At 44.0% G+C, this 23,851-nt stretch overlaps 1 protein-coding gene across 4 annotated transcripts in view; it reads right to left on the reverse strand.

Moving 5' to 3' along the window:
* Window positions 1-23,851, reverse strand: part of bcl2l13 (BCL2 like 13) — a 49,079-nt gene that overhangs the window by 24,257 nt on the left and 971 nt on the right. For 2 of the 4 annotated variants that reach the window (XM_014125250.3, XM_014125248.3), the window contains exons 2-6: window positions 18,671-18,856; window positions 10,426-10,521; window positions 10,049-10,205; window positions 7,116-7,188; window positions 6,497-6,625 (exon numbers count right to left, since the gene is read on the reverse strand). In XM_014125250.3, coding sequence (XP_013980725.1) covers window positions 6,497-6,625; window positions 7,116-7,188; window positions 10,049-10,205; window positions 10,426-10,521; window positions 18,671-18,794 — 579 coding nt within the window. In that variant the 5' untranslated portion in view covers window positions 18,795-18,856. Of the gene's footprint in view, window positions 1-6,496; window positions 6,626-7,115; window positions 7,189-10,048; window positions 10,206-10,425; window positions 10,522-18,670; window positions 18,857-21,300; window positions 21,581-23,544 lie in introns of those variants that run through there. The other 2 variants (XM_014125249.3, XM_014125251.3) reach the window with 2 other exon arrangements.

A 23,851-nucleotide genomic window follows, 5' to 3' on the forward strand; every position in this document is an offset into this window, starting at 1 on the left:
AAGCTCTCACAGTTACAGTATGTCCCAGACTCAAACCCTTCATAGAGAACAGCTTCAAATGCAGTCCTACCATGCTAGTACAGTTTGTGTTAGAAGCTGTCCTTATTCAAAATGTCTCCCTAGTCTATTGCATTTCCCTTACTCAATCTTCCCCTCCCCCTCACATGGCCACCTGGCTGGGTCAGATTTATGAGATCCTGGTGTTGTTGTTGCCCAATGAAGTGAACACAACATAATCCTTTTTGTTTCCTCATGTAATTAAACAGAAGGCATGGTCAGGGTCAGAGCCACCAAACACAGCAGGAGGGGCAACTGTCACAAGGAGGGCATGACATACCTGTCCTCTATATCAAATCTGCCTCCTATCAGATTTAGTGATAACTTCGACCAATCAATCGCTCAATAAGACTCAAGAGGCAGTTTTGAGTTCGAGATGATTTCCTCTGAGTTATAAAAAGGTGCAAGATAGATGGAGGGAAAAATCATCATTCTGACACTTTCTGTTCCAAGTACTGCGTCAGAGGACCGTGGATGGTTCTCGTGTTCTAGGCACTGTGCTCAAAATGTCAAATCAGATGTCCACACACCCTTCACAGTCAAGCGAGCTGAAACCAGATCCGGAAACGGGAGCCCTTCCCTGCGGTCCAGAGTTCATCAATCCTCTGGACCGCCTTTTACTATTATCAAATGTTCTATACAAACACGCACCACCAAAAACCACAAGATAAATGTCCTACCTGAAAGGGACTCGGCTCATGCAGCAACTACACAAGGACTGTGCTTCCCTGAGCACGGCAGAAGCGCAGACAGGGTCCAAAAGAGAGTGGAGAGAAAGAAGAGAAGGGAGGAAGGACCCAGCTGTCGAGAAGTGGACCCACACACACCGCTGTCACAGTAATGGAGCTTTAACTGCGCTGCACAGGAGTTCTCACTGGCGTGTCATACAAACCCCCACCCCTCCCTCTTTTTCACTCACCCTCTCCCTTGCTGCTGTCCCAGCCTATGGTCTATCTCTGACGTAACATTTGAATCATTTAGCAGACGCTCTTATCTAGAGCAACTAGGGTTGCGTGCCTTGCTCGAGGGAACGATGGAAGATTTTTCACCTAGTCGGCTCGGGGATTTGAACCAGCGACCTTTTCGGTTACTGGCCCAATGCTCCTAACCGCTAGGCAGACTGAACCCATATGGAGATAATGGCTACCCTAGCAGTTTATCATCATCATCAGGTCACGTGACCTTGCCACGGTGCCCTCATTCATGGTGGTAGAACGAAGCCATCTGTGGCGCAGCAGTGCTCTACTTTAAGACAAGCTCAGGCCTCCACAATATATAAACAGAACATGTCTGTAAAACAGATTTCTTTCCCGTTCTGCTTCCTGATATTATGTTCAAATGATTGCAATGAGGATGTCTTCAATTTTTTTCTTAAAGGAGAACGGATCTACCAACCTTAGGTATTTGTATTGTTTATGATAGGACATCAGGGAATAGGGAAACAGTAGTAGGGTCGAAGACTGAGTGGCCAAGATGGGCCTCGAACCCCCATGGGGGCATGCGTGGTCCAGAGTCGAGATTGTTACTACCGTGCCAGACTATAGCCATTTTTATTTTAAGGGAGATCAGAATTCTGACACGTCACACGAATTTTACTGTTGTTGACAGTACAATAGTGAGGAAAACAGAGGGACATAGATAGGAAAGTGGCCAAGACTACTCATACCCCTGTCGCCAGGGGGATGTGGTCTGGAGTCGGGAGCTTTGACTGCCACACAAGACTCTGGCACACAGTAAGGGTTTCTTAAAGGCCCGCACACGTCACACCGAATGTGGATCTAGCGTTTATCTGTCGATCGTTCAGCGTGCTCTGTTTTAGGGACCACCCGCTGTAGACTTCTGAATTCCGACATTTTTAAAGCCATTCTACATGTAAAAATCAGTGCGCACTCGGTTTGCACATTACATTGAGGTGCTAAGTACTCTCGGCCAGCAAACCCTATTGATGTGTAAGCCCTTAGACCTCAGTCAGCAAGTAAGACTGCCTAACACACACAATTACATTGTATTAACACAAAACTATGGATTTCTCCTGACAAATTATTACTCAGACTGGAAATGCTGCCATGCAGTCAAGTCATCTGAGACATCAACGGGTGTTTGAGTGAATGTTTATTTTCAGAGCAGAGTTGAGTCGGTATTGTAGTTATTACTTTATTATCTTAGTTAACTACATTACCAACTCAACTGCCCTGTGTGTGAGAAAAACAAAGTGTTGTTCATCCACATAACATTGACCGCAGTCATTTGGCTGACCAATAACAGTCATCCAAAATTCCATGACTGTCACAGCCCTAGTAATCATCACACACAGCTATTTGTCGGCAGAACCACTTTCAACAGGACTGGCCAGACTTCTGGGTTGTTTCATTTGATTTCATTCACTTTGACGGCACCCTTTTGACTCGAACAAAACTTTTCATACATATACTACATAGCCAAAAGTATGTGGACACCTGCTTGTAGAACATCTCATTTCAAAATCATTGGCATTAATATAGAGTTGGTCCCCTCTTTGATGCGATCACCTACAATCTTCTGGGAAGGCGTCCACTAGATGTTGGAACATTGCGGGGACGTGCCTTCATTCAGCCACAGCAGCATTAGTGAGGTCAGGCACTGATGTTGGGCAATTAGGCCTGGCTCGGAGTCGGCATTCCAATTCACCCCAAAGGTGCTCGATGGGGTTGAGGTCAGGCCTCTGTGCAGGCCAGTCAAGTTCGTGAGAGTATTTCAAAGATAAATACACAACACAGAGGACGAGAGGTCAATAGAGTACTAACGATTAATGGAAAGTGTTTTTTCTGTAATAGGGGATTAATGATCAATGGGTCAGAGACATGGGAGGAATTTCAGTTCAGGAATCATAGCAAGTTCTCATTGGTTCAAATTGTTTATACATTGAACCTGAAATAGGATACTTGTTATTTGGCCATTGGCCCAGTTTTATTGCAAGGAATTCTAATTGGTCAACCACAGGCTAGGCCTGGGTTATAAAGTACATCCTGTCCCTTTGTTCTGGGATAGAATCACAGAAGAGAATCACTGAGGATAGGGAAGAATGAACATCTACCTCCCTGCATGATTTGTTCTCTTTGAATAAACCCATTTTCCTCCCCCTGATTTGCATCGGGGTCTGTATTATTGAAGAGTAACATCAACTGCTAACAAGTTCTTCCATACCGATCTCAACAAACCATTTCTCTATGGACCTCGCTTGTGCATCGTCATGCTAAAACAGCAAAGGGACTTCCCCAAACTGTTGCCACAAAGATGGAATCACAGAATTGTGTTGAATGTTGTATGCTGTAGCATTAAGATTCCCCTTCACTGGAACTAAGGGGCCTAGCCCAAACCATAAAAAACAGCCCCAGACCATTATTGCAGTCATGCACCACTATGCAGTCGGGCAGGTAGTCTTCTCCTGGCATCCTCCAAACCCAGATTTGTCCGTCAGCCTGCCAGATGTGAAGCGTGATTCATCACTCCAGAGTCCAATGGCGGTGAACTTTACGCCACTCCAGCTGATGCTTGGTATTTTGCATGTTGATCTTAGGCTTGTGTGCGGCTGCTCTGCCATGGAAACCCATTTCATGGAGCTCTCGACGAACAGTTGTTGTGCCGACGTTGCTTCCAGAGACAGTTTGGAACTCGGTAGTGAGTGTTACAACTGAGGACAGGCGCTTCAGCGATCCCGTTCTGTGAGCTTGTCGCGGCTGAACCGCTGTTGCTCCTAGACATTTCCACTTCACAATAACAGCACTTACAGTTGACAGGGGAAACTAGCAGGGCAGAAATTTGGAGAACTGACTTGATGGAAAGATGCCATTCAATGACGGTGCTACATTCAAAGAAACTGAGATCTTCAGTAAGGCCATTCTACTGCCAATATTTGTCTATGGAGATTGCGTCGCTGTGTGCTCGATTTTATACACCTGTCTGCAAAACTTGTGGATGTAACAGCCGAAAAATTGACATTTCAATTTTATGTACGTGTTAGCCAAAACATGACACCCACCCTGTTTTCAAGAGTATTCTGAACAGCAGTTAAAACTGATGGCGGGAACAACACAAAAACCTACGATTATGTAAAATAGGGTCTAAGTTTCAACATATGCAAAACTACAAAAATCGGATGACGTTTTTAGATAATGACTATTTGAGATGACTATTTAAACTTTTAAAATGACAACTCAAACAGTTTATATTTTCCATTGATGTAGACGTCTCATAGTAGGGTATGTAAAATAGGTCAATTTTGAGAACCTCCATCTCCTAAATGTTTCGACATTCAGGTAAAAAAAAAAGTTACTTTCTGACCACTTCTACCATGGGTGAATATGTATAGACCATTTCGTTCAAAATAAAGAAAAAGGGGTGCGGTCAAAAAGTGATTGAAATCAAATGGAACAACCCTTCTATCAGTTCGAATTTACATCATGAGGAAATCTGGATGCATTTACACAGGCAGCAATTATTATTGGTCTTTTGACCAATCAGATAATATCCCTTGCCCATTATTGGCCAAAAGATGAGAATTGGGCTGCCTGTCTAAACACTGCATATTTAGACTACATTTCACTTAAATTAGGTTCACTTAGGATTGCCGGAGTTTTAAATAAGTCCCGGGTTTATTAAATGCTGGGTGGATTAGAGGATTGTGAGCCCTGAGCTTCACAATTGTGAGCCCAATCTACACTGAACAAAAATATTAAAAACGCAACAATTTCAAAGATTTTACTAAGTTACAGTTCATATAAGGAAATCAGTCAATTTAAATAAATTCATTAGACCCTAATCTATGGATTTCACAACTGGGAATACAGATATGCATCAAATGGTCCCAGTCACATAGGGCGGCACACAATTGGCCCACCGTCATCCGGGTTTGGCCGGGGTAGGCCGTCATTGTAAATAAGAATTTTTTGTTAACCTCTTCAATGGCTGTGCGAAGTTGCTGGATATTGGCGGGAACTGGAACACGCTGTTGTACACGTTGATCCAGAGCATCCCAAACATGCTCAATGGGTGACATGTCTGGAAGAGCTGGGGCATTTTCAGCTTCCAGGAATTGTGTACAGATCCTTACAACATGCGGCCGTGCATTATCATGCTGAAACATGAGGTGATAGCAGCGGATGAATGGCACGACAATGGGCCTCAGGATCACATCACGGTATCTCTGTGCAGTCAAATTGCCATCGATAAAATGCAATGGTGTTCGTTGTCCGTAGTTTATGCCTGCCCATACCATAACCCCACTGCCACCACGGGACACTCTGTTCACAACGTTGACATCAGCAAACCACTCACCCACACGACGCCATACACGCTGTCTGCCATCTGCTCTGAACAGTTGAAACTGGGATTCATCCATGAAGAGCACACTTCTCCAGCGTGCCAGTGGCCATCGAAGGTGTGCATCTGCCCACTGAAGTCGGTTATGACACCGAACTGCAGTCAGGTCAAGACCCTGGTGAGGACGACGAGCACGCAGGTGAGCTTCCCCAGGATGGATTCTGACAGTTTGTCCAGAAATTCTTCACTGTGCAAACCCACAGTTTCATCCACTGTCCGGGTAGCTGGTCTCAGACGATTCCGCAGGTGAAGAAAGAAGCCGGATGTGGAGGTCCTGGGCTGGCATGGTTACACGTGATCTGCGGTTGTGAGGCCAGTTGGACGTACTGCCAAATTCTCTAAAAAGACGTTGAGGTGGCTTATGGTAGAGAAATTAACATTCAATTATCTGGCAACAGCTCTGGTGGACATTCCTGCAGTCAGCATGTCAATTACACGCTCCCTCAAAACTTGACATCTGTGGCATTATGTGACAAAACTGCACATTTTTGTCCCCAGCACAAGGTGCATCTGTCTAATGATCTTGCGGTTTAATCAGCTTGTTGATATGCCACACCTGTCAGGTGGATGGATTATCTTGGCAAAGGAGAAATGCTTAATAAAAGGGATGTAAACAAATTTGAGCACAATATTTGAGAGAAATAACCTATTTGTGCCAACCTTTTTTCTGGGACCTTTTATTTCAGCTCATGAAACAGCTCATGAAACAACACTTTGCATGTTGCGTTTATATTTTTGTTCAGTGTAGAATGGTGATAAACCAAGCACCCTTACAACAACTATTTACCTACAACAACATCCACGTTAACGTATTATGCACTTAGGTTTTATCGTTATGTTCTGGTTTATCAATGAGTTTTCATTACCAACAAAGACAAAATGCCCTTATAGCCAACCATGTACAGTGGATATCTGGCGCCCTACTCTGGCTATAGTGTGTACAACAGCCAACAGGTCAAGGCTGAAACATTTATATGCTTGAACTTCGTATGACAAATTAATAAGTGGTTCATTCTTCGTCTGTCCCCTGTCCCATCCTACCAATATGTACCACCCATCCCCTTGTCCAGTGTCCACTCACCCATCCTCCCTGCTGGATGATGTAGCCTGCCTCAGCCTCCTCCAGGAAACGGACCCCCAGAGGTATCAGGTGGGCCAGGATCTGTCCTTCTCCCTGGAGGGCCTGCAGCAGCACCAATGGCACCAGCACCTGGGGACAGGGGAAGGTAGTGTCCAGTTCGAGACACTGTCCAAAAGCAACCAGGAGAGGTAGCCGCAAAGGGCTCCCGAGTGGCGCAGCGGTCTAAGGCACTGCATCTCAGTGCAAGAGGCATCACTCTAGTCCCTGGTTCGAATCCAGGCTGTATCACATCTGGCCGTGATTGGGAGCCCCATAGGGCGGCGCACAATTGGCCCAGCGTCGTCCGGGTTTGGCCGGGGTAGACCGTCATTGTAAATAAGAATTTGTTCTTAACTGACTTCCCTAGTTAAATAAAATAATGTAAAAAAAATTTTTTTTAAAACAAACAGGCTAAGGGGAGCTTCCACCATAATGTTCACACCTATCATATTCTTCAGATCAGCAAATTCCATAGGCCAAAGAGCTAGGGGGAAAATCGCATGGGTTGTTTCTGAGCTAGACCTCATAGGTTGTCAGTCAGAGTCAGTAACTGCATGTGAACAGTAGAGAGATCCCTCACCTTGCTCCAGCCACTCTGCGTGTGGCAGGAGATGTCTTGTGCTGCTTCTCTGAAATGCTCATAGTCCAGCGGGCTGTCAAACAAACACACAGGGGCTCAGGCTGGAAACATAACAGGGTTGGTTTATACAAGTTCACAACCTGCACACACACAAACACCCCTCAGTGATCATTCACCAGTGACCTTGAAAGTAATTTGAGAAATTGAAATGCATGTGCCACTGAGAGCTGGTTTATAAATAAGACTAACCTAGATTAGACACACACCTAGCCTACGTGATATATGAGTCATGTCCTTGCATTTCTGTAACTTGAGAAAATGAATGGTAGCCTAGCCTATCTGATGGTTGTGTGACATTGACTAAACCTATGTTAGGGGTTCTTGGAATCTAATTTCATCATTAAAAAGATTAAAAATAAATCTCGAAGTAGTCATGCAATACAACCTTTCATAAGGTCTGTGTGCTGTTCTGAACTTGCTACACAGTAACTATTTTCCTTACGGCGGTATGAAAAGACACAATCAACCTTGAGTTTGACTTCAGGCCGACAGTACAGGTGAGCCACCCAGGCCCTGCTGAGCAGACTGTATTTCAAGGACTGAAACGTATACCTTTTCACAACTCAGGCATACAATGAGTTTACTCATTTGTTCTCTTTTTAAAGGGTGAATAGTGAACAACAGTACAAAAGTACAACTGGCTGCTCATTGGCTGACTGACACACACCACATTCTTTTGGAGAGATTGGAAACCCAAATTGGTCTACATGGACAAGTTCTGGCCTGGTTTAGATCTTATCTGTCGGAAAGATATCAGTTTGTCTCTGTGAATGGTTTGTCCTCTGACAAATCAATTGTAAATTTCGGTGTTCCTCAAGGTTCCGTTTTAGGACCACTATTGTTTTCACTATATATTTTACCTCTTGGGGATGTCATTCGAAAACATAATGTTAAATTTCACTGCTATGCGGACGACACACAGCTGTACATTTCAATGAATCATGGTGAAGCCCCAAAATTGCCCTCGCTAGAAGCCTGTGTTTCAGACATAAAGAAGTGGATGGCTGCAAACTTTCTACTTTTAAACTCGGACAAAACAGAGATGCTTGTTCTAGGTCCCAAGAAACAAAGAGATCTTCTGTTGAATCTGACAATTAATCTGAATGGTTGTACAGTCGTCTCAAATAAAACTGTGAAGGACCTCGGCGTTACTCTGGACCCTGATCTCTATTTTGAAGAACATATCAAGACTGTTTCAAGGACAGCTTTTTTCCATCTACGTAACATTGCAAAAATCAGAAATTTTCTGTCCAAAAATGACGCAGAAAAATTAATCCATGCTTTTGTTACTTCTAGGCTGGACTACTGCAATGCTCTACTTTCCGGCTACCCGGATAAAGCACTAAATAAACTTCAGTTAGTGCTAAATACGGCTGCTAGAATCCTGACTAGAACCAAAAAATTTGATCATATTACTCCAGTGCTAGCCTCCCTACACTGGCTTCCTGTTAAGGCAAGGGCTGATTTCAAGGTTTTACTGCTAACCTACAAAGCATTACATGGGCTTGCTCCTACCTATCTTTCCAATTTGGTCCTGCCGTACATACCTACACGTACGCTACGGTCACAAGACGCAGGCCTCCTAATTGTCCCTAGAATTTCTAAGCAAACGGCTGGAGGTAGGGCTTTCTCCTATAGAGCTCCATTTTTATGGAATGGTCTGCCTACCAATGTGAGAGACGCAGACTCAGTCTCAACCTTTAAGTCTTTACTGAAGACTTATCTCTTCAGTAGGTCCTATGATTAAGTATAGTCTGGCCCAGGAGTGTGAAGGTGAACGGAAAGGCTGGAGCAACGAACCGCCCTTGCTGTCTCTGCCTTGCCGGTTCCCCTCTTTCCACTGGGATTCTCTGCCTCTAACCCTTTTACAGAGGCTGAGTCACTGGCCTACTGGTGTTCTTCCATGCCGTCCATGGGAGGGGTGCGTCACTTGAGTGGGTTGAGTCACTGACGTGGTCTTCCTGTCTGGGTTGGCGCCCCCCCCCCCCCCCCCTTGGGTTGTGCCATGGCGGAGATCGTTGTGGGCTATACTCGGCCTTGTCTTAGGACGGTAAGTTGGTGGTTGGAGACATCCCTCTAGTGGTGTGGGGGCTGTGCTTTGGCAAAGTGGGTGGGGTTATATCCTGCCTGTTTGGCCCTGTCCGGGGGTATCATCGGATGGGGCCACAGTGTCTTCTGATCCCTCCTGTCTCAGCCTCCAGTATTTATGCTGCAGTAGTTTATGTGTCGGGGGGCTAGGGTCAGTCTGTTACATCTGGAGTATTTCTCTTGTCTTATCCGGTGTCCTGTGTGTATTTAAATATGCTCTCTCTAACTCTCTCTCCTTTCTGTCTTTCTCTCGGAGGACCTGAGCCCTAGGACCATGCCTCAGGACTACCTGGTATGATGACTCCTTGCTGTCCCCAGTCCACCTGGCCGTGCTGCTGCTCCAGTTTCAACTGTTCTGCCTGCGGCTATGGAACCCTGACCTGTTCACCGGACGTGCTTGTTGCACCCTCGACAACTACTATGATTATTATTATTTGACCATGCTGGTCATTTATGAACATTTTAACATTTTAACATTTTGACCATGTTCTGTTATAATATCCACCCTGCACAGCCAGAAGAGGACTGGCCACCCCTCATAGCCTGGTTCCTCTCTAGGTTTCTTCCTAGGTTTTTGGCCTTTCTAGGGAGTTTTTCCTAGGGAGTTTTTCCTAGCCACCGTGCTTCTTTCACATGCTTTGCTTGCTGTTTGGGGTTTTAGGCTGGGTTTCTGTACAGCACTTTGAGAATATCAGCTGATGTACGAAGGGCTATATAAAAATAAATTTGATTTGATTTGATTTGACAATATTAGGCTGGGTGTACACTGCTGAACAGATACTCACGCACTGAGGAGTGTGTGTACAGTAGAGGCCAGGTGTGTGTCCAGGTCTCTGGCCACCCGGTCGCCCAGAACTGCCAGGCAGTCCTCGATGGAGCTCTCTGGGTTGGCTGGGCTAAACACTGGAGACGTATGGCAGTCGAAGCCTGTACTGGAGAAGGCTGCACACACACACACACGTATTTATTTGACAGTCCCAGACCCAGTTGTACAAGAACAGAGACCCAACTATTAGCATGGTCAGACTTGTTGGTGTTGTGATGGCATACCATATATTGTATGTGTTTTTATTAAAAAAAATGTATATTGCAGAAAAACCAGTATACATACAATAAGTATACAAACAGACTATATGGTATATGTGTTTGTGCTTCCTCTTACAGTCTGAGACCTCATCTTCCAGTTGCTTCAGCTCTTCCTCTATCTGTGCCTTCATTACTCTGTTCCTCTCTCTGTCCACAGCATAATGGCCATCTCCTGGAAGGGAACACAACATCACACTCAGCTAACAGTCACACATTACATATTTAGAATCAATGACAATGTTTGAGTGGCTTTACAACTTTGAAGTGGATCCATTAGTGATGCAGACAAGCATGAATAGCCTACACATTCTAAAGGGCTAGGTCATAACGACGAGGTGTGTAACCTACAAGGAAGATCACACAGGACAAACTGGGGCAGCATAATTATTATTATTTTTAACTCTTAATTGATCGACACATTAGAACCAAGCCTCTTTAGCTCTAAGGTTCTTGACCCAAACAGAATAGGTTCAACTTGGCAACCAGACAAGGCATTTCCCCTGAAGTAATCTCTAGGGACTCAGTCTAGTAATTATCTGATCAGTAGTAAATGAGAAGTAAAATCAACAGTAACATCATAAACCATGTTGGAAAATGTACTTCTAAATCAATTCTCCCAAAAGAGTCTTTACCTCCGATGTAACTGGCTGTATGATGTAATAACTGCAGGTCACAAATGTACACATACTGTATGTAAAGGTTAAAAGTGAGGTTAGGTTAAAAAGGTAACAATAATAATGCGTAAAGTGTGTAGCAGCCTTGACAAGTCAAAGTAGCAGCAATGCACCCCAACTCCCGAGTGTAGGCCCCTCTTTTGATTAGCATTTACCCAGCATTCACAAAGTATTCAGACCCGTTGAATCTCCACATTGTTACGTTACAGCCTTATTCAAAAATGGATTAAATATTACACACTATAAAATGTCTTATGTTAATATATACACTGCTCAAAAAAATCAAGGGAACACTTAAACAACACAATGTAACTCCAAGTCAATCACACTTCTGTGAAATCAAACTGTCCACTTAGGAAGCAACACTGATTGACAATACATTTCACATGCTGTTGTGCAAATGGAATAGACAACAGGTGGAAATTATAGGCAATAAGCAAGACACCCCCAATAAAGGAATGGTTCTGCAGGTGGGGACCACAGACCACTTCTCAGTTCCTATGCTTGCTGGCTGATGTTTTGGTCACTTTTGAATGTTGGCGGTGCTTTCACTCTAGTGGTAGCATGAGACGGAGTCTACAACCCACACAAGTGGCTCAGGTAGTGCAGCTCATCCAGAATAGCACATCAATGCGAGCTGTGACAAGAAGGTTTGCTGTGTCTGTCAGCGTAGTGTCCAGAGCATGGAGGCTCTACCAGGAGACAGGCCAGTACATCAGGAGACGTGGAGGCCGTAGGAGGGCAACAACCCAGCAGCAGGACCGCTACCTCCGCCTTTGTGCAAGGAGGAGCAGGAGGAGCACTGCCAGAGCCCTGCAAAATGACCTCCAGCAGGCAAAAATGTGCATGTGTCTGCTCAAACGGTCAGAAACAGACTCCATGAGGGTGGTATGAGGGCCCGACGTCCACAGGTGGGGGTTGTGCTTACAGCCCAACACCGTGCAGGACGTTTGGCATTTGCCAGAGAACACCAAGAATGGCAAATTCGCCACTGGCGCCCTGTGCTCTTCACAGATGAAAGCAGGTTCACACTGAGCACATGTGACAGAGTCTGGAGACGCCGTGGAGAACGTTCTGCTGCCTGCAACATCCCCCAGCATGACCGGTTTGGCGGTGGGTCAGTCATGGTGTGGGGTGGCATTTCTTTGGGGGGCCGCACAGCCCTCCATGTGCTCGCCAGAGGTAGCCTGACTGCCATTAGGTACCGAGATGAGATCCTTAGACCCCTTGTGAGACCATATGCTGGTGCGGTTGGCCCTGGGTTCCTCTTAATGCAAGACAATGCTAGACCTCATGTGGCTGGAGTGTGTCAGCAGTTCCTGCAAGAGGAAGGCATTGATGCTATGGACTGGCCCGCCCGTTCCCCAGACCTGAATCCAATTGAGCACATCATGTCTCGCTCCATCCACCAACGCCACGTTGCACCACAGACTGTCCAGGAGTTGGCGGATGCTTTAGTCCAGGTCTGGGAGGAGATCCCTCAGGAGACCATCCACCACCTCATCAGGAGCATGCCCAGGCGTTGTAGGGAGGTCATACAGGCACGTGGAGGCCACACACACTACTGAGCCTCATTTTGACTTGTTTTAATGACATTACATCAAAGTTGGATCAGCCTGTAGTGTGGTTTTCCACTTTAATTTTGAGTGTGACTCCAAATCCAGACCTCCATGGGGTTGATAAAAAATTGAAATCCAATTTATTTGTGTGTGATTTTGTTGTCAGCACATTCAACTATGTAAAGAAAAGTATTTAATAAGATTATTTATTTCATTCAGATCTAGGATGTGTTGTTTAAGTGTTCCCTTTATTTTTTTGAGCTATATATATATATATATATACATACATATACACACACAAATGTGTGTAGATTGATGAGGGGAAAACAATATTTAATACATTTTTGAATAAGGCTGTAACGTAACAAAATGTGGAAAAAGTCAAGGGGTCTGAATACTTTCTGAATGCACTGTAACCTTTAGTTAACTAGGAAAGTCAATTAAGATACAATTCTTATTTACAAGGACGGCCTACCAAGAGGCAAAAGGCCTCCTGCGGGAACGGGGGCTGGGATAATATATATATATTTCTTTAAATAGGACAAAACACAAATCACAACAAGAGGGACACACCAACACTCCATAAAAAGAGACCTAAAACAACACAGCATGGTAGCAATACAATATAGCAGCAGCACAACATGGTAGAAGCACAAACATGGTACCAACAAAGTGTCAATAAAACTGTCCAGTTTCAGTGTTTTTTTGCAGCTCGTTCCAGTAGCAAGCTGCAGCGAACTGAAAAGAGGAGTGACCCAGGGATGTGTGTGCTTTGGGGATCTTTAACAGAATGTGACTGGCAGAACAGGTGTTGTATGTGGAAGATGAGGGCTGCAGTAGATATCTCAGATAGGGGGGAGTGAGGCCTAAGAGGGTTTTATAAATAAACAAACAACCAGTGGGTCTTGCGACGGGTATACAGAGATGACCAGTTTACAGAGGAGTATAGAGTGCAGTGATGTGTCCTATAAGGAGCATTAGTGGCAAATCTGATGGCCGAATGGTAAAGAGCATCTAGCCGCTCGACAGCACCCTTACCTGCGATCTATAAATGACATCTCTGTAATCTAGCACGGTCATCTGAATCAGGGTTACTTTGGAAGCTGGGGTGAAATATGAGCGATTATGATAGAGGAAACCAAGTCTAGATTTAACCCTCTCAGGTATAAACATTCAATAGTCACTGTTTACCAAACAGAGCAATCATGGATGAATGGATGGATGGATGGATGGATCCACAACATCAGAGCTTGCTATAGGCCATATGGCAGAGGTAGGCAACTAGATTCAGCCGCAGGACATTTTTTTTTGGAGCAGATGGTTGGGGGGGCCAGAACATAATCATAATAATTTGGACACTGCCAACTGACCACAGCTAAGCCCATACCCTGGAAAAATTGAAACAAGATCACATCTCTTTTTGGATTCGTGGAAATACTTGGGAACAGATTTTCTAAATAAAATTTTCGCTGAATTCCAGGTGATTTGACAGTCTTTACAAAAAAAATATAAATCTTGTTGCCGACCCTTGCCATAGGAGATATACAGCTCAGTGCTGTTTACACAATGTACACATGTCCACGCTCTATTTACACAATGTACACGTCCACGCTCTATTTACAAGCTGACCTCCTCGTCCTTCTCTCTCTAGCAATACAGGCCCTCTCATTGCGTGTGTACATGCCTACCACACACACACACACACACACACACACACACACACACACGAGGGGGCAGACACAGCACTGAGCCTTCCCTCCCTGTACTCCCCCACATCTCTAAAGACCTCTTACTGGTTAAGACAGAATGCAACCATTCAGCCAGTGAGCACCGTGGGAAGGGGTGAATGTGATTGGGCCGATGCTCTGTCAGTTCACACTGCCTCCATGGAGCTGCACTGTCAACTCCACTATGCTTCTAACATGCCGTATATTTGACTGGGCCCAAGGCTAGCCTCCTACTGCTCTCCTTTGTTTGGAAGCAAGCAGCACAGCTAAAACAAGGCATCTGAGAACACTTATAGAATTAATACACACAAGGGCATAGCACAAAAACTGTGGGCACTCAAATCCTGAGGGAGGGACTAATCTGTACCCAGGTAACGCCTGTAGTGCCTAGTACAACAGCCAATTTCCACACATCAATCGCCTCACCCTTAGACCCTCTCCTGGCCGTTCACACATTAACTCACTCAGTGAGGCTCAGTGTTAGTTTTCCAAGCCAGGCTAGGTGCTGGTTCAGCAGTCTGTCCAGCCTGCCTGCGCCTGTCTTTGCTCTGGCCCAGTAACGCGTAAGTAATCCTACAGTGATTGCACACGACAGGCTGTCAGAACGAGGAGTTGGCCAAGTGGAAAGCAGGAATCAGGCATTTGTCTTTACTAGGGCTGTGACGATACCAGTGAAGCAATATTTCAATATTTTTTCCATGGTAAAAATGAAAACATGAAGCAGATCAAACTATTTGGTCCTTTAAAAACCTGCTATATGGAAGATATTGTGCTATAGCTTGGAAAATAAATACATGTGACAACATGATGTTCATTTCCAACATTAGGGTCATTTTCCTAAAGAAGTTAAATCCTTTTCCTGTTTTGTATCTTTGCCACAATATTAACGAGTTTAGTGATACTGGTCTCTACTCCCTTCACCCATTCTGGGACCTACCCGAAGGCAAAACAGTCTTGCTCTTCCTGTCTGAAAGCCAAAAGGCATTTGCCTTTCAAAGGGGACAGTCAGACTCATTCATATTCCATGGTAAATCACATGGGACACATGGCAGACCTTGGAGAACCCCGGACTACTGCTCATGCAAGACGGTCATGACCTCTGTAGTTAGGAGAGCAGGTCAGGCCATGCTGACATGAACCAGCTGGACTCCCTGGCATGGTGAGACACTGATAACCCTAAACCAAAATAGGCTAGTGAATGGAGTTTGTGATGGACATATTTTGTATATCTAACCATTTCCCACCCTAATGTCAGTGACTGTCAACATTACTAGACGCTGTTCAGCTTCCGCACAACTAGGTTAGAGATCCCAACGTGCTTGGAGGTAGAGGGCTGCATTCCAGCTGGAATGCCAGGTCATTGAAGCGCGGTCTGCATTTTTCATGTTGCGGTTGGGAGCAGGCGGCCAGACAGACAACTTTGGAATAAAAATATTTGTTGTCCTGCAGATTATTGGAAACTGTCGTCTTTCTGCTTTGTATGCATTAGCCTACATTTTGTATTAAAAGCACATCTGTCACATTATTCACACGCTCTCATAATTCGCTGCTTCAACTTAAGTAGCCTACTTCTCTTCTAGTTCGGCGTGTGAGATCAAGCGTGCCTAGTATGTGTGTTCTCATTGAAATAGAGTAGGTTGCCTATGCATGGGCGGAGAATCACTGGCAGTTATCTTTTCAAGGAAATGGACTTCCTAAATATGATTAGGATACAGTGAGGGGAAAAAGTATTTGATCCCATGCTGATTTTGTACATTTGTCCAATGACAAAGAAATGATCAGTCTATCATTTTAATGGTAGGTTTATTTGAACAGTGAGCGAGAACAACAACAACAAAAATCCAGAAAAACGCATGTCAAAAATGTTATAAATTGATTTGCATTTTAATGAGGGAAATAAGTATTTGACCCCTCTGCAAAACATGACTTAGTACTTGGTGGCAAAACCCTTGTTGGCAATCACAGAGGTCATGTCGTTTCTTGTAGTTGGCCACCAGGTTTGCACACATCTCCGGAGGGATTTTGTCCCACTCCTCTTTGCAGATCTTCTCCAAGTCATTAAGGTTTCGAGGCTGACGTTTGGCAACTCGAACCTTCAGCTCCCTCCACAGATTTTCAATGGGATTAAGGTCTGGAGACTGGCTAGGCCACTCCAGGACCTTAATGTGCTTCTTCTTGAGCCACTCCTTTGTTGCCTTGGTCGTGTGTTTTGGGTCATTGTCATGCTGGAATACCCATCCACGACCCATTTTCAATGCCCTGGCTGAGGGAAGGAGGTTCTCACCCAAGATTTGACGGTACATGGCCCCGTCCATCGTCCCTTTGATGCGGTGAAGTTGTCCTGTCCCCTTAGCAGAAAAACACCCCCAAAGCATAATGTTTCCACCTCCATGTTTGACGGTGGGGATGGTGTTCTTAGGGTCATAGGCAGAATTCCTCCTCCTCCAAACAGGGCGAGTTGAGTTAATGCCAAAGAGCTCCATTTTGGTCTCATCTGACCACAACACTTTCACCAGTTGTCCTCTGAATCATTCAGATGTTCATTGGCAAACTTCAGACGGGCATGTATATGTATTCTTGAGCAGGGGGACCTTGCGGGCGCTGCAGGATTTCAGTCCTTCACGGCGTAGTGCGTTACCAATTGTTTTCTTGGTGACTATGGTCCCAGCTGCCTTGAGATCATTGACAAGATCCTCCCATGTAGTTCTGGGCTAATTCCTCACCATTCTCATGATCATTGCAACTTCACGAGGTGAGATCTTGCATGGAGCCCCAGGCCGAGGGAGATTGACAGTTCTTTTGTGTTTCTTCCATTTGCGAATAATCGCACCAACTGTTGTCATCTTCTCACCAAGCTGCTTGGCGATGGCCTTGTAGCCCATTCCAGCCTTGTGTAGGTCTACAATCTTGTCCCTGACATCCTTGGAGAGCTCTTTGGTCTAGGCCATGGTGGAGAGTTTGGAATCTGATTGATTGATTGCTTCTGTGGACAGGTGTCTTTTATACAGGTAACAAACTGAGATTAAGAGTGTGCTCTAATCTCAGCTCGTTACCTGTATAAAAGACACCTGGGAGACAGAAATCTTCCTGATTGAGAGGGGGTCAAATACTTATTTCCCTCAATTAAAATGCAAATCAATTTATAACATTTTTGACATGCGTTTTTCTGAATATTTTTGTTGTTATTCTGTATCTCACTGTTCAAATAAACCTACCATTAAAATTATAGACTGATCATTTCTTTGTCAGTGGGCAAACGTACAAAATCAGCAGGGGATCAAATACTTTTTTCCCCCTCACTGTATAGTTTACTACATTGCCTCGAAATAAATATTGACCACCCATATTTGTCTCGGTCTGAAAATCATCCAATTCCTAAAAGGTAGGCTATAAAAATAGCTCAAGAGAAAGTCTCTCCAACTCTGCTCTCTTCCAACTACATTTAGCATATTGGCTGATATAGCCCGTTAATACCACGTGAGAATCTCTGGCAATGTAACCTAGGCTATTTCTTAGGTTATTTATGCGCATTTTGATATTGCCTATAGGGTGCAAAATTGCTGGGACCATTGCTGGCAAGTGAGCTGCGTCACATACTCTTAAAATAACATTGCAGGACTGCGGTTGGGTTCGGAACCAGTTCTGGCGGTAGCGGGTGGTGGTTGGACAGAAAGCCAGCGGGTGGTGGTTGGACAGAAAGCCAGCGGGTGGTGGTTGGACAGAAAGCCAGCGGGTGGTGGTTGGACAGAAAGCCAGCGGGTGGTGGTTGGACAGAAAGCCAGCGGGTGGTGGTTGGACAGAAAGCCAGCGGGTGGTGGTTGGACAGAAAGCCAGCGGGTGTGGCATGTAAAGCTGAAGAAATCAGTCCACCGCAGACCTCTACTTGGAGGTGGTGCCAGCCCAAGCTGCCCATACATTCTTTGATTGACACGTGGTTCTCACCATTTGTGTGAGAGCTTCCAGAATTAGGAAAAGAAAAGACAAACAGTGCACTAGCTCAACCCAGGAACAACACAAAACAGCATATAAACTGCACTAAACCTACTGGACAGGTTTTCATGCCAGAGACAGATAGCAATCACAGCATAGTTCTATTGAGAGACGATGAAAGGGAGGATAGGCACCGGCAGGCAATCTGCCTAGACGCTGTCTGCACCCCAATTCTTTACCCTTCACCAGAAGTGTGCACTGGTACACTCTCGCATGGATTTAACTCCCTCCAGGCAATGCTTAAACCATGGTGAGTAGTGTGCAGTGCTAGTGCTCACTTGGATGAGGGTGGAGAATCAGGAAAGGGAAGCAGCCGCTCTCTCCTCTCCATCCCGATTTAGTGTGAGTTAAGGGGGTGCAGTGTCCCTTACCTCCGCCAGCGGTGGCCTGCAGCCGGGAGGGGGGCAGGAGTCCCAGGTAGTTGAGGACGATGTACTTGGTCTCGTAGTGGAAACCCTCAGGCACAGAGGTGGAGGATGAGCCCGAGGCAGCCATTGAAGAGATGCAGCGTCAGACTCTCAGGCACATGCAGTCAAATGTGGAAAAAGTTCAAACTCCTGAAAGTATAAAGGAAAGCACACTGGTTATTACGGTTATCAAAGTACCTAGTAAGAGCATTGATGTGTGTACAGTGAGAAACAAAGTGTGAAATCTATGCTGAATACAAGCCTGACACAGATTTTTCTCACGCATGAGAGTAATAAAAATGCATGGTAAAGACTGCTTCATGGATGACAAGTGCAGCAGCAGAGAGAAAGCCTGAGGCACCGTTTATGAACAGCACAGTCTGGACACATTATCTCATCATTCCATTCATATCATGGCGCAATAGCAATGATGCACTGCAACTGCAAACTCTGTGGCAGCTGTTTCCATGAGTGATATTATAGCCAGCTACATTTTCAGTAGAGCATTTGAATAGAAAGCCATGTGGTAGTGGAAGGAGCAAGCCCCTTTCACGCAGGGTTGCCATGTTCACGGTTTTCCAGACAAGTTGGGCTACTTTGAAAATAAATTGAGTTGCAGGGTTTTTGGGCTACTTCTAAGTTGCACTGCGGCCACCATGCCTTTTCTCTTGGAAAAAAAAACAACATGTATTTCACTATGACCTGCTGCTGACTATCAGGCAATGAGGTGGGCTTGTTGCTGAGTGAGTGAGTGGTGGGGAGGGCCAGAGGGGGAGTGTGTGTGTGTGGTGAGAAAGCACTGCAGCATGCAGTTTAGTCCACTATTGGCTGAGTCAAGTGAGTGAGGAGACAGAGCAGCACAAGTGCACAACGTGACAACTTTTTACCAGTTGTTGTAAGGCTATTTAAATTGTCATTGTGCGCGAGTGGAAATTTGAAATGGAAGTTATGCAACTCCCTCACGTGCTTCTGTTATGGGGGGGAAGTACTCAATGAAACGGACATTAAAATGTTGAGAATGATACATTTGCATCTGTTGGCCATCAAGTAGCCTATAATTTATATGCCATTGTAGGCTACCATTTGGTACAATTAATATGTTGAAATGACTATCACTGGAGTCATTTCAAATAAATGTGTGCCACTTGTGTAGCCTACCTGGAGCTGGCAAACGGATTTACTAAATAGCCTATAACTTCAGTGTATTGTTGTTGCAGCCTTGTGTTATTATGCAATTATTAAATGGCCATGTTCAGTTAATTAAATTTGAAGTTATCAAAGCTCTATCGCAATTTCCGATCAGTTGTTAGAACGCGTTAGATTGATGGTAACCGTCAGTCAGATGAGGCTACAGGTAAAAGAAAGTCTGTTGTTGGCAAGCATATTCAGTTAATAAAAATATGATTCATATTTAATTCAGTGATTGAAATTACAACTCCATCCTCAGTAGCCTACTCCAGCAGCAGGCTATGGGGAAACACAAGCACTTCATACCTCAAAATCACCAAACGATTCATGATGAATAAATTAGTCTTCATTTGAACTAAGCAAGTTGCTAAATTGTTCAATTTACATCTTGCCTACATTTAGCCTAGGCTACTGTAGACTACCTTAAATAAGATGTAGACCTATAGACTACCTGCATCTACAGTGCCTTCGGAAAGTATTCAGACTAGAGGTCGACCAATTAGGATTTTTCAACGCCGATACTGATTATTGGTGGACCAAAAAAAGCCGATACCGATTATATAATAATGACAAATACAACAATACTGAATGAACACTTACTATAATACAGAAATAAAATCTATTTAGTCTCAAATAAATAATGAAACATGTTCAACTGCAAAAACACAGTGTTGGAGAAGAAAGTTCAATATGTGCCATGTAAAAAAGCTAACATTTAAGTTCCTTGCTCAGAACATAAGAACATATGAAAGCTGGTGGTTCAATATTCCCAGTTCTTCAATATTCCCAGTTAAGAAGTTTTAAGTTGTAGTTATTATAGTAATTATGACACGTCGACTATTTCTCTCTATACCATTTGTATTTCATATACCTTTGACTATTGGATGTTCTTATAGGCAAATTAGTATTGCCAGCCTAATCTCAAGAGTTGATAGGCTTGAAGTCATAAACAGCGCTGTGCTTCAAGCATCGCTAACACAGTTCGCAATAAGCCAGGTGGCCCAAACTGTTGTATATACCCTGACTCTGCTTGCACTGAATGCAAGATAAGTGACAATTTCCCTAGTTAATATTGCCTGCTAAAATGAATTTCTTTTAATGCAGGTTTAAAAAAAAAAATACTTCTGTGTATTGATTTTAAGAAAGGCATTGAGGTTTATGGTTAGGTACATTTGTGCAACGATTGTGCTTTTTCTCGCGAATGCGCTTCTGTTAAAATCACCCGTTTGGCAAAGTTGAAGTAGGCTGTGATTCGATGATAAATTAACAGGCACAGCATTGACTATATGCAACGCAGGACAAGCTAGTTAACATAGTAATATCATCAACCATGTGTAGTTAACTAGTGATTATGTGAAGATTGATTGTTTTTTAGAAGATAAGTTTAATGCTAGCTAGCAACTTACCTTGGCTCCTTGCAGCCACAAGGTCCTATTGATGCTGCACTCGCGAAACAGGTGGTTAGCCTGCCACGCAGTTTCCTCGTGGAATGCAATGTAATCGGCCATAATCGGTGTCCAAAAAGACCGATTACCGACTGTTATGAAAACTTGAAATCGGCCCTAATTAAATCGGCCATGCAGATTAATCGGTCGACCTCTAATTCAGACCCCTTGACTTTTTCCACATTTCATTATGTTACAGCCTTATCCTACAATGGATTAAATAAAATAAAAAAATTCAGCAATCTACACACAATACCCCATAATGATTTTTGGTTCTACATTTTTTTTTTTTTTTAAATACTAAAAACTAACGGACTCAAACCAAGTTCATTCATCCAATGGGTCAGACAGCTGAACAGACGAAGACTTGTTCCCACCAGCACAAATATATATACCATACTTTAGGTGAAGTCTCCTCCTTTTCCCAAACATTACATCTTTATTACTAGACAGGAAGTTAAGTGATGTGGGTAATAAACTGTTCCTTCTCCCTTAATGTGGCCTGACCTCAGCCCCCATTCCTCACTAATCCACAGCTCTCCTCACTAATCCACAGCTCTCCACCCTTATCAGTGACTGCAACCATGCAATTGCCTTTCCCTTACTCAGTAACATTCCAAGCATTTGGCTCATATTCAACCTTAATTGACTGATAACTCGTACTTGGCTGCCAAATGTATAGGTCTCCCCATAATAGTTAAAATTATGAAGAGTGATCATAATCATTATTTTAGCAATCCATCCATGGTAAAGGTCCTTCCTAATAACAATGCCCCACATCCTGCTGATATGAGCTGCTGAACTGTATTTGCACTTGTCTGTGTTTATTATGGATGAGAAAGTGAACTTGCCATTTCCAAAAAGTTTAATGGGGATGCTGGTTTGCCATCTATTGCCTAGGACAGGGCTCTCCAACCTGGTTCGTGGAGAGCTACCATCCTGTAGGTTTTCACTCCTACAGGAACAGGGTTGGAGAGCCCTGACCTAAGACATCAACAGCCAGCCAGGGTTTCATTAAATAAACTATAGGCAATACGTTTTATTGCACATTTAGACCTAATTAAAATTATGCATTTGGCGATGTTCAACGAAATTCACTGGCACTATGAAGAATAGCTTAGCCATACTCATACTCCTTACGCCATTTGCACACACTGTATACAAATGTTTCTATTGTGTTATTGAATGTACTTTTATTTATCCCACGTGTAACTCTGTGTTGTTTTTTGTCGCACTGCTTTTCTTTATCTTGGCCAGGTCGCAGTTGTAAATGAGAACTTGTTCTCGACTGGCCTACCTGGTTAAATAAAGGTGAAATAAAATTAGCTAATATATAGTCTACTTTAATATAATGTTGGTAAATTTACGAGGCATTACTAGATTACCAAAATATAGCCTGCAACGATCCTCCCTCGCCTGCTCCCCTTTCACTTCGCTATGAAAAACGCTAGTGTGTGTTTGGTCTTCGGTCTGTAACCTACAAACAGATAGCCCTTTAGTGAACTTGCGAGACATTGCAAGCCAGGAAATTGTGCGAAATACAGCATTGCGATAGCCTATATATTTTGATTACCGTTTAACGGTTCTGACTGTCTGCCTGGTGGCTGACATGCCTACCCATGACTGGTTGTGCCCCTCCCATCTCTCTCTCACTGCTGTGAAAGATGCGAGAGTTTGTGTTCTCGAAGTAGACTACGGAAAATTGTTTGCTCCACTGCAAAAATACAGATTCTTAGGAATCGATTCCGCAACTTTGACACACAAAAATAGGAATCGACGTGCAAGGAGTCGAGGAATCGATTATTTTGGAGTCGCCTCCGCACCACTACATCCACTGATATTAAACTCGCCAGATCATTTAACAAGGGAGAATTATCTTTCGACATATCCAAATGTATTTAAGTAATAGTTCGTAATAATAATTGATGAAAAACGACTTTTGCTTCTAACGTAGTTACAAGTTACTCGATATTCCTTAATTGTTTTGATAACATTATCTTATGGGGGTTGGGGGTATTGTATAAATGTGGCAACTCCTCTCTTGGGCTAGTTTACAGGCGTTTTGTTTGGGTTTTGTGTTGCCATTGAACTAGACCTGGCAACCCTGCTTTCACCTCCACATTTTACACAACACATCATCGGCATGAACCATGAAGTTGATGGAGTAATCAACCAACATTTGAGTACTGTAACGTTAATACTAACCGTGTACTAAACCACACAGGAAAACAGCGTCCGTTCATGATCAATATGCCACTACAACGGGAGAGAAACCCAAGTTTATAACCGTAGAGATCCACATTGTTCAGTGGCATTACGCCATTGTACGCGATGTACGTAGCTAGTTCAGTACAAGCAAGATCGATAGAGATTCTGTCTAGCGTACACACCCTCTCAACTGTCCCTGTCGCCTCTACGATAAACTTTATAACTAGCTAGCCTGCGAACTCGTGCTACTGAACACTTATGATAGTACTATTGGCTCATTCTGAAGAGCGATTGTCAAATAGTA

Source organism: Salmo salar, chromosome 10 (assembly GCF_965601325.2).
Source record: "Salmo salar chromosome 10, fSalSal1, whole genome shotgun sequence".
In the NCBI taxonomy this organism is placed as follows: Eukaryota; Metazoa; Chordata; class Actinopteri; order Salmoniformes; family Salmonidae; genus Salmo; species Salmo salar.